Raw genomic sequence first — 17,917 nt, forward strand, 5'->3', positions numbered from 1 at the left:
TCGTATCGTATCTCACTCACTTTTTTATATGGATGTAAACTAAAAAGATAACTCTAAAAACACACAAGATTTCCCAAACAGAAGAGCAAAAGATAGTACAAGACTTGATAGACACAAAAATTAAAGCTTTGTTTCCTTCTTATCTGTTAAAATAGAATTCTGGCAGATTTTATATAAAGCTAGTGATTTTCCCTGTCACCAGCCGACGAGGGATCCAATTAATTGCCATCTACAGTTACTAAACTCAATTTTTTCTTTTTTCTATTTAAGATTAACGTGTAGGTGGTCTTTCTTTCCTCTACTACGTTTGTCTGCTCTTGGCTTCTAATTTGTAATTTTGCTCGTCCATCGTAAGTCGTGCATTCTCGTTACATTTTAGTTCCATTTTAGTTCCGCTCTATGTTTCACAACATTAGCAATACTCGTCCTTCTTCGCAGATCTTCATTTCTTAATTCGGTCTCGCAACGTCACTTCCAGCATAGACCAATCCATTCGTCTCTGTGCCACTCTAAATTTCGAAGCCGTAGTCTTGGTTAGGGTTATAGTTTCCGCCTTTCCGTCAATTTTTCAAATACTTTTCTTTTGAGGCTAATTGCTATATTGGCCCTAAGTGTGTCTCGCAGTTTTCTAAAGGCTGCCCACGCTAAAGTAATTTCGTGTGTTTGGCTATCCCTGCTGATTCTTATTCCGTGGTCCAAATATGTATATTTCTCCACCAGTTTTACCACTTTGTGTTGAACAGTTAAATGGTTATTGGGGACCATATTTGTCATAAATTTAGTTTTGGTCAAGTTCATTCTGAGGCCCACCTTCGAACATGCAAAGTCCAATTCATTTAACATATCTGTGTCGTCTCCTAAATTATCTGTGATAAGGACAATGTCATCTGCGAAACGGTAATGGTTAAGTTTTTTAGCCGTCTATTGTTACTCCTCTGTGGCCCCAATTGACCATCTTCTAGGCATACCCTAATGCCGTTATGAACAATTTCGGCGACAATGTATCTCTTTGCCCTATCCCACGTTTTATTTTTATTGATCGGGTTTTATCGTGTATCTTAACAGAGAAGAAACATTAACAAGACAAAAATAAATCATTTAAATTTAGAAGTACAACGAAAAGCAAATCATCACTAAAGTTTTGTAAACAGCATGTAGATATCCTTTTTCAATTTAGAGATATCTTAAGAAACTTTTTTTAAATTTAATTAGGTTGCCAATGAAAATCAATAAATTCAGAACATTTGGAAAAGCTTGCCACCATTAAAGAGCTTTCCATTGTTTAAAGTTTAATAGATATTGAAAATAAACGTACCTAAATATTTATTTACTTTTGCTTACAAGTTTTAACAATTTTCAAAAATATAATAAAGTATTTTTTAAAACCATTTCCGGACTAGAATAAAAAAAACATGCAATTTTAATTTTATAATAAGTAAGTAATTTTTAACTAAAAGCTGTATACCTATTTATTATTTATTAAATTCTAAAGTATTTATGTAAACACACTTTCAGCATTCTTGTTTTATCAGTGTGGTAAATAAAACAACTGTCTACTTAATGTATCATGTCTACAAATTACTCATATCACGATTATTGGTGCTAAATAACTAGTTTTCGGCTGTATCGATAACAGTAACCAATCCAAAGATTTATAGACAGTGCTAGTAAAAGAAAACCTCCTTCTTTGCAGGTAACTAATTAACATATTGATACGGTCCGGTGGGTGGATCACATTTGTACTACCGCCTATATTATTGAATTTAGAAGCAGAAGATGAGTTAACCCATCAAGGACAGAGTTTTAAAATTTTTTAAATTAGAATAATTTTAAACAAATTTATTAACTAAATTATTAGTTAGTCTTAAAACAACAAAAAATAATTATGTTTAATATTGAATAAATTTATTCTGCAACCTTTTAATTAGAGATCGTAGTTTGGCAAATTTGTCACGAGGTTTAAATTATCATTATCCGCACAGTGCAAGTACCAGAAAATAGTCAAAAATCTGTCTCTCCGCATGCCTTTTTTGAACATGTTACCCATATCTTCATTGAAGTCCCAATAATTTTTTTACCAGGAAGAGTTTTGTAACAAAATAAAATTTGAATAGCAAGAAAAACTCGCATTTTCTCAATGCTGATGTTGAGATCCAAATGTTTTCTGTTTAGCATACCTTTCAGTTTCCATTATCAAAAATATTACCAAGTCATTGTCGAAAAATAGCTCTAACATTTCAGTTAAAGTTTTAAAGTTTTCATAAGTAGGTTGTGGAAAAGATTTTCATGTTGCTTCAATATCGCCACGAACCCAAATGACTTTTGTCAAATTAACTTTTATCCTTTATCCTCAATACTTTTAGAATGCCACTATATATTGCCTCTTCAAGTGTTAAACCATTTCTAAAAAAAATATCATCATCATTCTGGATTTACAACCCTGCGTGGGTCCTAGCCTTCTCAAGAATTTCTTTCCAGTCGTTCGTATTCGTCGCCTTCCTCCGCCAAGCACATATTCCCATATTTCTCATGTCTTCATCGATGTTATCAAGGAACCTTGTTCTAGGCCTTCCTCTTCTTCTCCGACCAATGGGTCTATCAATGAGCGTTTTTCTAGCTGGGTCGTTTTGTTCCATCCGCATTACATGCCCTATCCACCTCAGAGGTCCTATCTTAATATGTTTTACGATATCAGGTTCCTGGTATATTCTATAATGTTTGAAGTTATGTCGTCTTCTCCACATTCCATTGTTGCGCACAGCGTTTTTCGTTCTGACAACAATATTGATACCATCAACATAGGCCAGGATTTGCACTGATTTATTATACTTTAAACCAGTGGTTGTGATTTATGGCATACGTATTACGTTTTCCAGAGCCAGATTGAACAGTATATAGGAGAGAGCGTCTCCCTAGAGCAGCCCTTTATTTGTTTTAAAAGGTTCAGACAGTTCCCCTGAATTCGTCCTCTGCATTCAACTTTGTTAAGAGTTAGTTTTGTTTAATTTAACAACTAATTTGGTATTCCTAGCTCTTTCATTGCTTTGAACATTTCTCTTCTATTCACAGACTCATAGGCTGCTTTGTAGTCTATAAATATGTGATTAGTATCAATGCCATATTCCAGTATTTTTCCCAAATTTGTTTCAGGAATGCAATCTGATGAATTGTCAACTTACCTAATACGTCTGAAACTAGCCTGCTATTTTCCTACTATCCATTCTGCATATAGTGCCATACGCTGACAGAGTACTGTGAAAAATATTTTATACGCTGCATTTAGAAGCGTAAATCCTCTGTGGTTAGAGCATTCAAAGATATCCCTTTTTTTGTGTATGGTGCAAAGTATTCCAATATTCCAATCATTGGGGAGGTATTTCTTTTATAAACTGTTTTAATGCCATTATGGTATTATGGCCACCTTTTTTATATAGTTCAGCTGGGAGATTATCTATTCCGGGTGATTTGTTTCTGGCTAGTTTTTTAACTGCATCTTTAACTCTAAGAATCGTTGGTGGTTTCTCTTCCCTCTCGTCCATTCTGCTTACATCATCTCTTTAGCGTTTCAAATTTTCTTCTTTTTCTTCTATATTAAACAACCAACCTAACAACGCTAACGTACTAACTAGTAGCGCCATATCTGTTTTTCGATCTTCGGAACTTTTCGAGAAAGAGCTACTAATATTTCAATCAGTGTTTTGATGGGTTAAAGAAACTAAAAGACATTAGGAAATAAGTACTAGAGCAACAACTGCGTTCTTTATATATCTATTGGTTGATGTTTCCTGACACATTTTAAACATCTCGGTTACCTTCTACCATAACTTTAGATATGTCCGTACTCTTGACATCATTTTCACTAAATAATAATTTCAGTTTTTCAAATGCATCTTGATTTAATTTCATGTGTTAAATTTCTTTACTATTATTTACTTTTTTTGTATTTTTCTACGGAACAATATGATTGCTAAAGTATTAAAACTTTAGCCTTCATATTGTTTCGTCCCATTATAATTTACTTTATGTTTGTCGATTTTACTTTATTATTTTAGATTGATATCGGTAATTCTTAAAGTTTGGGTAAATTAGCTTCCAGAAATATATTAAAAGATTAAAATGTTTATCAGTTTTACATATTTATGGGGAAAATTTGTAGATAATAATCCCTGTCTTTAGAAATTACGTAGTTTTAACATTTACAGTTAATCGAATCAAGCGGTTTATTGTTTTCGTGCCCGCTATGTATTTATGCATTTCTGAGAAGGACAATTCGTGCTTTCCCAAGATAAAATTTTATAGTTTTTAGAAACGCCCTCCCCTCCACTAGGGGCTTCTGTTAGACGTTTTGTAATGTATTTTTAAGAGTATCATTCGAAACTCAGTTCTGTACACACGTTTAGCTTAGTCAATAAAAGTCTTATCAAAATTGTCATCGTATATTATTTTAATTTGATAAAAGAGTATTTTTATAGCAACTATATCTCACGGTAAACTAATCGTGAGCCGAACACATATATTTGTAGGAAAAATATTTTATTCGAGCTATCAAGCACTCAGTGGAAAATAAATATTTAAAAATACAAATATATATACATTATTCGACCAGATAATAAAATACAACCTTCTTAAAACTCCGTTTTCGAGTGACGCTTCTCAAATTACTTTTCACAAACTTTTAATTGATTTTCTTGTGGTCGTTTTTAAATAGACATCGGAAAAGTTTTCCCACATATTTCTCGTTGAATTTTTGGAAATCCTTGTCGTAATGATATTAGCGCCTAAATTGATATTTATTGTGTTTGTTCGTGTTTTATTCGAATTTCTCGGTCGGGATCTGAAAGAGAAAGTAGGAAAAACATGTATTTTTTATTGTAATGAAATATTTATTTGTATACTATGATATTTTAATTTATCTTTAGGAACTGCAAGCCATATTTTTATTAAAAAAAGTTTAAACGAAAGCATTTTAGAAAAAATAATTATTGTACAACCAATTTAAGCTGTGTTGATACAATTTTTTTTTTCTTCTTTACGTATTTTTGTCGCGACAAAGCGGCAATCATCACTGCTATTTTAACTTTTGACACTATAGCCCGAAAGAGTTCAGTTGAGCTGCATCCAAACCATTCTCTGAGGCTTCTCAGCCAGGACATTCTTCTCCTACCTATGCTGCGCTTTCCTTGAATCTTTTCCTGCATTATTAGTTTTAGGAAGTCATATCTGTCACCACGTGGTATATGACCCAAATATTGTAGTTTTCTTATCTTGATGGAATCCAGTATCTCCCTGCTCTTCTCTATTTTTCTTAGTAGTTCTTCATTGGTTATTCTATCTGTTCAGCAGATTCTCAGTATTCTTCGATATGTCTACATTTCAAATGCTTCCACTGTATTGAGACATTATTTATTTAAAGTCCATGTCTCCACACCGTACAAAAGGACAGAAAATACCTAACACTTTAGTACTCTTTTCTAAGATTTAGGCTGAGGTCTCTGCAACATAATATTTGTTTCATATTATTGAATGCACTTCTAGCCTTCTTTATTTTAACTCTAATTTCTTTGGTATAATCGTTTGTTTCATTAATGTTTGCCCCTAAATAGTTATAATTCTGAACTCGTTTTATCTTTTTATTATTTACGTGTAGATTGATGTGTCTAATATTTTGCTATGATATAACCATGAATTTTGTTTTCTTTATGTTTAGTGACAGACCAAATTCTTGATTCGCTGCAACAACCTTATCTAAAATTCCTTGTAGATCTGTAATATTTTCTGCTATTAGTATTGTATCATCAGCATATTTAATTTCACGTATGAGTAGGCTCATACGTGAGTAGGCCAATAGTATGCATTAAACAGTGATGGCGACAAGGCACAGCCCTGTCTAACACCTCTTTTAATTTTTATTTTATTAGTTTTTAAATTATTTATTCTTATTACAGCTTCTTGTTCATAATACAGATTATTTATTATTCTTATATCCCGTGTGTCAAAGTTCTCTGTTCTCATTAACTATAACAGTTCTCAGTTTTATTAACGGATTATGTTTGACCGTATCGAATGCCTTGGTATAATCTAGGAAGCAGACATAGATGTCCTGGTTTACATCTAGACATTTACTGCATATAATGCTTCTCTGGTTCCTTGAGCATTTGTAAATCCAAACTGAGTTTGTCCAATGTCTTGTTGTAACTTTTTTTATATTTTACGATAAATAATCTTTAGGAATACTTTTAGTATTTGAACATTAGACTGATAGTACGGTGATCGCAACATTGTCTGGCGTTTTTTTTTTTTTCGGTATAGTCACGAATGTTGATGGAAGCCATTCTTTAGGTAATATACTTGTTCTGTATATGATATTAAATAATTCTACAATAACATGTATATCTCAGTCGGCGATAAATTGCAATATTTCTGCCGGTTTTTCGTCTGGTACTACTGCTTTCCCAGTTTTCATTTCTTTAATTGTGTGTTTTACTTAACTTTCTGTTATTTCTGGTCCAGTCTCTTCAACGAAATATTCGATATTTTATTTTGACTTATTTGTGTCTTGTCTTAGGTATTTGTTCTTCCAGACTGTTTCATTAGGAGATCCCGCCGCTTTACTTGCTTTTATGCCTTGTTGTCGTACTTCTTATTCAACATCTCCGTTACTAGTTATATCTATTCCCAGATATTTAAACCTTGCTTCCTGCTTTATTATTTTAACATCAATTTCAATGTCACATTGTAGTGGGTATTTAGATGTAACACATTTGGTTTTTTCTTCTGATATTTCATATTGTATTTCTGGCGTCGTCTGCATTACATACTATTAAGATTTTTTTGTTTCCCATTCTGTAACTATGAATTTTACGTACTGCTTGAATTATTTCGTCCATTAATATATTAAAGAGAAGTGGCCTTAACGAGTCAACTGTGTTAGTTTTCAATTTTTCTTTGTTTGTATTCGATTATGGAAGTAGATGTTATCGATATTTTGTATAATATTAATTGGTATGTTTCTTTTATACAGTAGGTGTAAGACGTCTTCGACTTGGATGCGATTGAAAGCCTTTGTTAGGTCTATAAAACATAGATATGATTATTTATTGTACTCGATGGCCTTTTCTGTGATTTATCTTAGTACAAATACGGCGTCTACGCAGGATCTTCCGGATGATCTGAATCATTGTTGTTCATCTGATAAAGTTTTTAATTTATTGATTTTGTTGGTTAAGACTTTTGTAGTAAGCTTAAGTGCGATGTTCAATAGATTTATACCTCTATGATTGTTGGGGTCTTCTTCATCTCCTTTCTTGGACATTGGCAGTTGATCTGTTAAAGCAGCAAATTAATCTAAACAATTTTATTATTATATTCTCTTGAGAATTTAACACCCTGTACACTATAAAGACCCGAAATTCTTCATCGAAATTCTTGGCGAAAGCTCCTTATATTATTCTCACTGTCCTATAGCTTTCAAAATTTCAATATCCATTGAAAGCCACGTCGAAATCAATTATTTCATTTTGCAAGTCACGTTTTGTCGAAAGCTGAAAAGACTTTATAAAAAAATATGTAATCATAAGTTTTCTCCTGAGTTTTTGATCTATATTACTGTCTAAAAGTGAAAAGTTTCAGCTTTCGATTTCGGTATCGGGACGGGAGGCATCGAAGGGTCGGGACGTAGCAATAAAAAAGTTTTCTAACGATGTTGGTTGCTTTTAACAAAATGATGGAAAAAGCAAACGATTTAATCATTAGACTGCAGAAAAACTTCGATAATGTATCAGACTAATAATTTAAAAGTAATCAAATATTGTTTTTTTTTCATCATGTGTGTGTATGTGTTCCAATATACAATATATATATATATATATATATATATATATATATATATATATATATATATATCCGCATTACCACCTCAACCTACACAAATAAAATAAATAAATTCATTACTGAACTAAAAAATAAAAAAATCATCGATGATAAACAAGCGAATTTCCTCCATAATTATAATAGCAATGCTCCCAGGTTCTATCGTCTTCCCAAAATTCAAAGTCCCAGTTGAGTATCCGTCCTATATTATCGTCAATAAACGCTAAACGCTCCCAACACTAATCTAGTCCAATTCTTAACGGACCTTTCTTCACAAGCATACAACTACAAGAACGATTTCAATATGGTAGACTCTTTCTAGTTCAACGAATTCATCAATAATTATCAGTCACCAAGAGAACAGGTCTTAGCAAGCTTCGACATAGTGTCTCTATTTTCTAATCTCCCACTCTCTAGCGTTGTCACCTCACTCCGAAACCATTAGAATTAAATCCAACCACACAGTACCAACCAGTATCGTGAGAAACGTTCTCTGAATTATTAAAACTGAGGTTTGACACCAATTATCTAATATTTAATGACAAATTCTATCATCAAAGTTTTGAAACTCTCATGGGATCGTTCATTTCCCCCATTTTAGTTAATTTCGTACTCGATGACACTATCATTGAAAGTATCAGTAGGTTATATTTCAAGGTTCCCTTTGTTAAGCGTTATGTCGACGACTGATAAGATTTTGAGCCCCTTATCAGTCTTTAATAACGTTGATCCTCACCTTCAATTTACATGTGAATTAAAGGTTGATAATAGCATACCATTGTTAAATACGCGAATCATACGCACACATAATAACACATTGGGCACTACGTGGTACAGGAAAGAAATGGCGAGCAACCGGTTCTTAAATTACCACTCTACACACCCAATGAGATACAAAGATAACCTTGTACAATATCTAAGCCTTAAAGTACATACGTTGACCGATATGCGGTAAAAGAGAGAATCTTTGGATTTACTTAAATCCATTTTCATTAATAACTCTTACCCCATATCCATCATAAACAGATATCTTTTATCTAAAAGCTACGGTCACTCTATTTCGGAAACACCTAACGGGGCAATCATCATCATCAACCTGTATGCGTCTACTGCTGGACATAAGTCTCCTTCTCAGCTCTTTCCATCTGTCTCTGTCTTGTGCGGCTTACATGCAGTTATTGCTAATACCCTTCAGGTAGTCAGTTCATCTAGTTGGTGGGCGTCGTCTACTCCGTATTGCTTCTTGCATTGGTCTCGACTCTAAAATACGTTTTGTCCATCGGTTGTCGTATGACGTGTTTTTTCGTTTGGGATTCGATCTCTCAGAAAGATACCCAACATCTGGCGCTCCATAGCCATCTGATTCATGCGAATCTTATTAACTACTAACGGTGCAATACTAGCCTTTATATCCAATAGCTTACAGATGAACAATTCCCCGATGACCAATTTTCAGTTAACCCCAGAACGAGCCACATATCAAAATACCCCTTAAAAATACCAAAATCGTCAGAAACCTATTCTTTACGTCTTAAACTCCACTAAACCCGTTGGAGCACACTAATGTCGTCTCCCATATACCCTGTTCTGAATGCAACTCCTGCTACATTGGCCAGACCAGCCGTTCGCTTCTAGGATGTATAACTTCACACAAAAGTGACATTAGACTTTACAAACTCTCCTGTGCCCTTGCACAACAAGCCATTTCCACCAAACATCCCATTGAATGTACAAATATCAAAATACTGGCTAAACAAAGTAACTATCAAAATCGCTTCTTTACGGAAATGTATGAGATCCTCAAGAGGCCATCTGCACTAAACCAAAGAACCGACATCAATAATTTGAGCTAGGGTTACCACTCTCTCATCTTACGTAATAAATAATATCAAATATTTCTTTACGTAAAATGTGGCTTATTTTCCATTTAAAATAATAACACAACCACCCCATATTTACAAGTTAAAAAAATATCAAATATTTTCGCTATACGAATCCACCCGTTTAAATAATTATTCAACGACCCACATAGAAGTTTAAACTGTGTTTCTCAAACCTCCGAAGTGATTGGAATTCGGTTGACATATGGCCCTTGAAATTTTTGGTATCGCTTCTTCCGGGTAACAATCTTCCGGGTTAATTCGCGTCGATTATTATTAAAAAATATTTGATCCTCTTTGATGTCTTTTCAGGGGTTCCAAGGTCTCAGTCTCCCGAGCTACCAAGCACTACTACTCTAATCACTAACCAGAAATGCATTGGTAATGTACAAAAAACCGAGTGCTTAGTTGCAGGAGAACACACAGAAAACGTACAAATTGGACTCATTAAAATCAACTAAAACCGTTAAATACTTGGGAGTCCAAATAATATCAAAAGCAGATAGTAACGCAGAAATATATTCTAATATTGGCCAAGCAAGATCAGCCTCTAGAAACTTACACGGACTATTGTGAAATAATAAAATAATAAAAAAGCATAAAATAATTTATAAAACAATAATATAAAGTATGGGATTAAACGGCGCCGAATTTCGGGAAATTAATTAAAGAAAAAAAAATCAAAAACTAATGCCTGGAAATGAACTGTTAAAGACAATGTTGCTGGTTCACTAGACTTAATAAAGTGAGAAACAAAGATATTCGGGGAGAAATAAAAATAGATCTAGGAGTGATGTGATAGACACAAATGAACCTGTAATAAAAGGGCTAAACAAGTAGGGGCACCTGCAGAGAATGCCTGCAATAGATGGTAAAAAAAGATAGAAAAATGGACATCGCCCACTAGAAAAAAATAAGGTAGACCAAGATTTCCTGAAAATAAGATTAAAAAACTGAAGATTTTTTCCACAGAAAAAGTTGGAAATTAGGATACTATAAACGGCTGCAGGTTTAGAAGATTAGCCTATTACATAATCTTAAAGAAATAAATTATTTTGAAATATTTCAGAAGTAACTTAACCATTAAAAGATTGTCAAAATAATCAAAGGTGGTCCGTTTACCCTCTGATTGTTTTTTTATTCTGCGGTATTACGTTATGCAGATAAAACACAACAAAAAAAACGTTGAAACAACAACCGGAATCTTTTTAGAAATTTTTAGTTATAGTAATAAATCTTGAGCCGAAGTCGCAGTAAAGCTCCACGGTCCTAACTGTATATGCCCTTTCTCAAATTAATCACCCTTTATTTATCCTTCCCTTTTATTTCAGGTGGCGGTCGCCGAGCTACACGCATCACCGTCTGTATCGCAGTCTCGATATGGATACTAGCCATTATCTGCGCCCTTCCGGCCGCTATAGCTTCGCACGTACGAGGAATTCCCGAGGAGAACTCCAAGTTTTTCGTCTGCTACCCGTTCCCGCATTGGCTCAACAACACTTACCCCCAGATTATGGTCGCCAGTAAATTCCTGATTCTTTACGTTATTCCGCTGACTATCATCGCCATATTTTATTTAAGCATGGCCGTGTCATTAATTATGAGCACCCGAAATGTTCCTGGAGAATTGCAGGGGATGCACAGGCAGGTGAGGGAAGTTTTTATGTGTTTTCATAGCGTTGGAAAAAGTTTATTGGTCCATAAAATTCTGAATAGACTGGGGATATAGAACTCTTGTTAAGAAGGATGTACGAGCTGAAGATAAATATTTTTTATTTGTTTTGGGGTAACTATATCGGGAGTATAATTGTATTGGTGATATGATTGACACTTATAATCACGCTCTCCACCCACACTAAACAAGTTTTGATATAATAGCTATCTAGACTTTTTACAATAACATAGAGTTCAGAAGGTTTTTAGATACTGATAAATCTGGTAACAAAATGTATGCTTCTTCTGAAAAGCTGTGTAATAAAATAGCTTACCGTTAAGATAGGCAAAATGCTCACACTCCCAGAATTCGTTTTTTTTATAAATAAGAATCTCTGCAATTTTCGTCCTCCAATATATCCCCCCCCCCCCACCGTCTATCTACAAAAACGTCGATTTTTTGTTTTTATTTTTTTTAGACGGGTTGCTATAAATTTAAGAATTTCAAAAAAATCACACGCATATTTGAAGCTTTTATAAAACTAAAGCCTTTTTATAGAGCCATAGATTGAGCCTATATAACCTAAAAATGCATTGTTTTAAAAAAAAAGCCTATAATTTTTGTTATTTTGGTTACAGCTGTCTGCAATTCCAATTTTTTGTTATTTTGTGTATTAGATCAAAAACTATATTCTTATTTTTTCTAGATTTTTCCGTACGCTGTGCTATCTTCAAAAATCCAAAAAATTGTTTTTATGGGTTTTGGGGGTTTTCTTTATTTTATAGACTTTAAAGTAAATTAAATAAAGGTTTTTTTACAGGTTATATAAAGGTGCTTTTTTAGAGCTATAGAAATGTAAGTTGGTAACACTTTTGTAACTGTCGGCCATTTTAACATATGTCAAGTGATCTATATTAAGTTCGGTTTGACATTTCAGCATGAATAGACTTGACGCTTGGACAACCATTTTATGGTCAACATAGAGCTACGGTTTGTTAGAACATTGTGCAGCGCACAGCATACACGTACAGCAGAATCTGTTGTACTCGACTCACGGCAGTTTTGGATAAGTCGGTTTGTTAGATTAGTTCACATACATATATTCTGTGGCGCTCAAAACAAGTTTAGAAATAAGTTTCACGTTTGATATTTAAAGGTTGTACGTTTAGAAAAATGGAATTACTCCAAGAAGAGGATGAAGAAGAAGAGTTGATATTGTCAAAACTAAATAAAAGAAAAATGTTTACGAAATTTTTTTTATGTCTTAATACAAAAGGTGCTTTTAAATTAACAGTCGAAAGAAGATTGTTGCAAAACGCGGAAAAATTTTGAGAATATCTTACACTTTCCAGGGATTTATTTGTAACTGATATTGGAGGATGCTCCCTTACTAGATCCACTAGCCTTTTATCTTCCACTGGGAAAATTTACTAGATATGGCTGTATCTATTTTAAGTTTATTTCATGCATTTTTTCCGATGCGGCAACGCAGCAGTGTCTACATATATATCATATGCGAAGATTATGAAGAGTCACGAATCACGAAAAGAATCTCCAGGCGACAGCACACAAGATACGAGATCGAGAGTCGGTGATCCAGCGAAACACGAGGTGAAACATAATATTATATACATTAGCGGGAGTGGACGCCAACCGTCATATATTCATGTATTTATATTTTATTGTGTTAATTCAAAATAAAGTCTTCCACACGGAGTTTTTTGAATATTTACCAGCGGCACATTCGAAGTGCATATGATAAATAAGCTGCGCTTATGGTATCGTATGGTACATTTATTTAAAACACTACTGTACACTCTTACAAAGTTACTTATCTTAAATGTAATAGTACTTAGTTGACGTTGTGCTAATACATGGTATATCGACTTACCATCTTGACGTTAATTTAGTTCTGATCCCTGAGATAATAATCGTTGTTTTTTTTATAATAGTCCTTGCTATATCAGCAGTCATTCATTACTGGGTCAAGTTTGTTTTATCAACCTACGACAACAATACGGTCGCGATTCACAATTCTGCTGACTTACACATTCTAATCGAGGCTACTTTTTATGAATGTCCTCGATTCGAATTATTAAACATATTTTATATAAACAAATGCGATGTGTGTTACACGTTTCTTTTGACTTATTCCTTTTATAAATAGTAATATTTTAAGGATAATACCACATGCAAATCAACTTACATTCAATCGCTTAATTACTACAATAATAAGAACTATATAAAAATACAATTATAATTTCCAATTGATATCAGCGCATACCATCGACATACACTGCTATCGCTCTGCAGTGCGCGCAACTAAGCAGAACCTAACAAACCGTTGTCATAGAGAAGCATTTCTTTGATATTGACGAACGTACGCGGCGTTCGACTGACTTTGAGTTATTCGTCGCTCACAGTTCTAACAAACCATAGCTTAATAGTTCACCAGAGCAAGTAATTTTTTTTTATGTAGCTGCAGGTCCAATTTTTTTTATGTTGTATATTTAATCAAACATTACATCTCATGTTTTCAGATTGTTCCCTACAGTGCGGTATCTTTAAAAATTTACAGAACTATTTTCTTTTAGGGGATTTGATAGATTGTGACATTTACAAAATAGAGAAAATCCCCGAAAACCAGTAAACTTGTTCGGGTTTTTGGAGATGGTAACCTTACGAAATTTTTAAATTGATTGCATCCCACAAAAAAACAAAAAATTGATTTTAAATAAATTTTGGAAGTAAGGGCACTTTTCCTATCTTAACAGGGGTTACCCTTTTGAGATTAAATTCCAAATTTACCGTTAAATCTAATTGCCCTTTCTTCAACAACTTTTTAATAACTTTTATAAAAAATTTAAAAATTTACAAAAATAATTTATTTTCATTGCCATGAAATGTTTTGGTACAAAAACACTTTGTTGTCCAAAAGAAATTTTAATTGATTTACATATCAAACACAACTGGTTGATTTTTTGTCCGGTGTAAATTAAATAAATATTGTGTGATATGTGTTAAGTCAGCGTATGATAGCGTCCTAAGAGGTAAATTATACGAAGCCATGAATGAACTTAACATTCCCCATAAATTAATAAGGCTCGTAAAAACAACTATGAGTAAAGTGATCTGCAGAGTGCAAATACAAGGCGATATGTCACAAGCGTTTGAAACATATGCAGGGTTACGGCAGGGAGACGCGCTGGCGTGCCTTCTCTTTAATATAGCGTTAGAAAAGACTATAAGAGATGCCGAGTTACACAATAGGGGAACAATCTTTAATAAATCAACGCAGATTATGGCTTACGCTTACGATCTGGATTTGATCGCACGTACTACACGAGGACTTAAAGAGATGACTTCCACCTTCTTGACAGCCGCACAAAATATGGGCCTTAAAATAAACGAGGAAAAAACCAAAATGTTAGCATCTATTCCAAATAACAGAGATAGAGCTAGAAACGCCGAAGAAAACTTCAGTATAGACCAATATAATTTTGAGGTAGTAAATAAGTTTACATATTTGGGTTCTCTCATAACAAACGATAATGACACATCTGAATAAGTAAAACGGAGGGTACTGCTAGCAAACAAATGTTATTTTGGACTAAGCAAGCAGCTAAAAAACAGAAATTTAAGCCAGAAAACCAAACTAATAATATATAGAACACTCATCCTACCAGTGCTGACATATGGGTCAGAAACATGGACCATCTCCAAAACAGACGCAAATCTTCTGCTTGTCTTCGAAAGGAAGATACTAAGAAGAATAATGGGCGCATTCTGTGAGAATGGTATTTGGAGAAGGCGATATAATTTCGAATTGTACGAGAAGTATAAAAAAATAGTAAATGGTAGAGATGTAATATCCTTCATAAAAATAGGTAGGCTTAGATGGGCTAGACATGTGTCAAGAGCAAATGAAAATTACCCACCCAGACGAACTCTATTATCGGTCCCAGTGGGAAATAGGAGTAGAGGCAGACCACAACTAAGATGGAGGGACGGTGTGGACGAGGACGCAAGGAAAATCGGCGCGGCAAATTGGCAACGGTTGGCGATGAACAGAAACGACTGGGGAAGGTCAAGGCTCAACTAGAGCTGTAGCACCACTGATGATGATGATGATGATGTATACATGAGCGCCTTACGTGGGGTTTATATAATAAGTGACCAATACATTTCAGATAGATTAATACTGGAGAATCCTTCATCCAAGAAAGCTGAAGACCTCTCGAAAGGATAAAATGCAAGAATCTGGAAACCGATTGTTTTTGCCAACGAGGTAGCGGTAGCTTTTCTATACCAAGCAGTCGCTCTAGACATCAGCTCATTTCTTTAATTCGTAGAAATAACATCAATTACTTCCCAATAACAAGTGACACTAACTCAAGTGTAGGATGCAGAGCCCTAGCTGAATAGACCCACAGAGTATCGAAGACTTTACGGGAGCTCTTAAAGCGGTGATTCGAAAACCACTTATATTTACCTATTAGGTGTCAGGCCTGTCTATAGAAATGGAGGATTTTTCATATATCGCAAGATGCTATAACATTAAGGTGTTCATTGGACAGTGGGCGTGCAATGTGAGTTATTCTAGAGACAGACGGATGAACGGACATGATTCAAATATTTTTTAAGCTCGGATTTTGGTTGCTTTCTCTAGGATTCTTAATTATTCTGATTCGTATAAATATTTTATTTCTTTACATGATGGTGCATTTATTTCGCCGTAAATATTTCTTCTTGTGTAGTCTTTAAATATCGATGCATACTACAAATTTAGCATTTTTGTTAGAAAATTACTATAAAAATATAGTAACTAATTTTAGACGAGAAATTTCACTGCTTTTCAGTTTATTATTTCTACAATTTGTGTATAATGTTGTTGAATGTATGATACACCACAATAATTATTTTATTAGTATCATAAATCACTTACCAACTGTTTTCTTTTCAGATCCGGGCAAGAAAGAAGGTAGCCGTGACAGTGCTGGTTTTCGTAGCGGTGTTTGCAGTTTGCTTCGCGCCACTTCACGCTTTTATGCTCTTCTTTTATTTTCATCCACAATCGCAGGAGCTTTACAATGCGTTTTGGCACTACCTGCGGATAATTGGGTTTTGCCTGTGCTATATTAATTCCTGCGCTAATCCAATTGCTCTATATTTTGTCAGTGCAGCGTTCAGGAAGTATTTTAACAGGTAGGTAATTATTGTTTATGAGTAAAGTTATACAAGATAATGGGTTAAAAATAGGAAATTTGGAATTTATTTTGTATTGTAACAATAGAAGTTAGATGAATATTCTATTTTTTTGTTGAAAATATAAAAACAGGTCAATATAAAATAATTACTAATAAAATAATAACTGAGAGTAACATAAAATGAATGATATGTATGTTGTTTCAGATACCTCCTCTGTATCAAAATAAACAGAACTCACAGCAGCTACCTTCACCAACGAGCCACGTCAATGTCGATGGTATCAATGAAAAGAAACCAATCTCTTATGACCAGAAAAAGTAAAAACATGTCCATAAACCGTCGATTGGATCCCATGATCGTTCAAGAAACTTCAGTAACTTTACTCGGGGTCAATAACGATCATATTTGTAATAATCTTTGATGTGACTTTCATTAGATTAATCAGTGAACAACATTTGTTGATGTGAGTCGACTAATGTGCGGATTGTGCAAATATGGGTACCAAATTCATTCAAAGTTACTTGATGTATTATTTTATATTTATTTACTTTTTAGTACAAGTGTTTAATAAACAGCAAAGTACTAATCTATATATAATGTTTACTGTACATGCTTCTTCTTCAAATGCCTTCTTGTAACTAAGTTGGGTGATGATTTAGGTATGCAAACTCTTGCCTATGTTAAATCATTTTTATGGACTGGAGGACTAAAATAGTCTACAATTGATATTTCTTCTTCGTGTCTTCTGTAATCTATCAGAACCTCGTCTACCCTCAATATTTTCTTTCATTATCAGATGTAAGAAGTTATATCTCTTATACCCAAGAAGGTGTCGTGTTAAGAAGCTACTATTAGCTTTGTTTTTATTCTAATATCGATCCAAACCCATTGACTTAATTGTTTCTAACAAACATGGTCCGTCTATGGCGGATTTTCATTATAATGGCGAAATACTTACAACTCAAAGGGCTGCATTTTACTAAAAGAAACGAATAGTGACTATGATTCATAAGTTTTCACAATTATTTTGTGACCAGAAATTGAATGTTCATAAATCCTATTTTGGATTCTACGATTGGTTTGGCCTATGTGAGATCGGGGACAATCGGCATAGGGAATTTTGTAAACTTCGTGTTGTTTATTTGGAATGTTGCTTACAAGAGATAAGAGTTTTTGTTGAGGGGGTAAATATTGTCTTAATTCCCTTTGATTTGAAAATTTTGTCGATTTTTTGTCCTCTTATTGATATGATTTTGGCGGTTACCATTTTATATCAGTGAATCAGAGGATCTACTTGCATTATCCA

General features: G+C 33.8%; 1 protein-coding gene across 1 annotated transcript in view; it reads left to right on the forward strand.

The window, feature by feature from the left end:
• CCHa1-R (CCHamide-1 receptor) overlaps nucleotides 1–17,262 on the forward strand; it is a 131,965-nt gene extending 114,703 nt beyond the window's left edge. Inside the window, exons 4-6 of the mRNA XM_072521181.1 lie at nucleotides 11,081–11,397; nucleotides 16,367–16,608; nucleotides 16,816–17,262. Coding sequence (XP_072377282.1) covers nucleotides 11,081–11,397; nucleotides 16,367–16,608; nucleotides 16,816–17,032 — 776 coding nt within the window. The 3' untranslated portion in view covers nucleotides 17,033–17,262. The remainder of the gene's footprint in view (nucleotides 1–11,080; nucleotides 11,398–16,366; nucleotides 16,609–16,815) is intronic.
• The last annotated feature ends 655 nt before the right edge of the window (nucleotides 17,263–17,917 follow it).

The sequence above is a fragment of the Diabrotica undecimpunctata genome, chromosome 2, assembly GCF_040954645.1.
Source record: "Diabrotica undecimpunctata isolate CICGRU chromosome 2, icDiaUnde3, whole genome shotgun sequence".
In the NCBI taxonomy this organism is placed as follows: domain Eukaryota; kingdom Metazoa; phylum Arthropoda; class Insecta; order Coleoptera; family Chrysomelidae; genus Diabrotica; species Diabrotica undecimpunctata.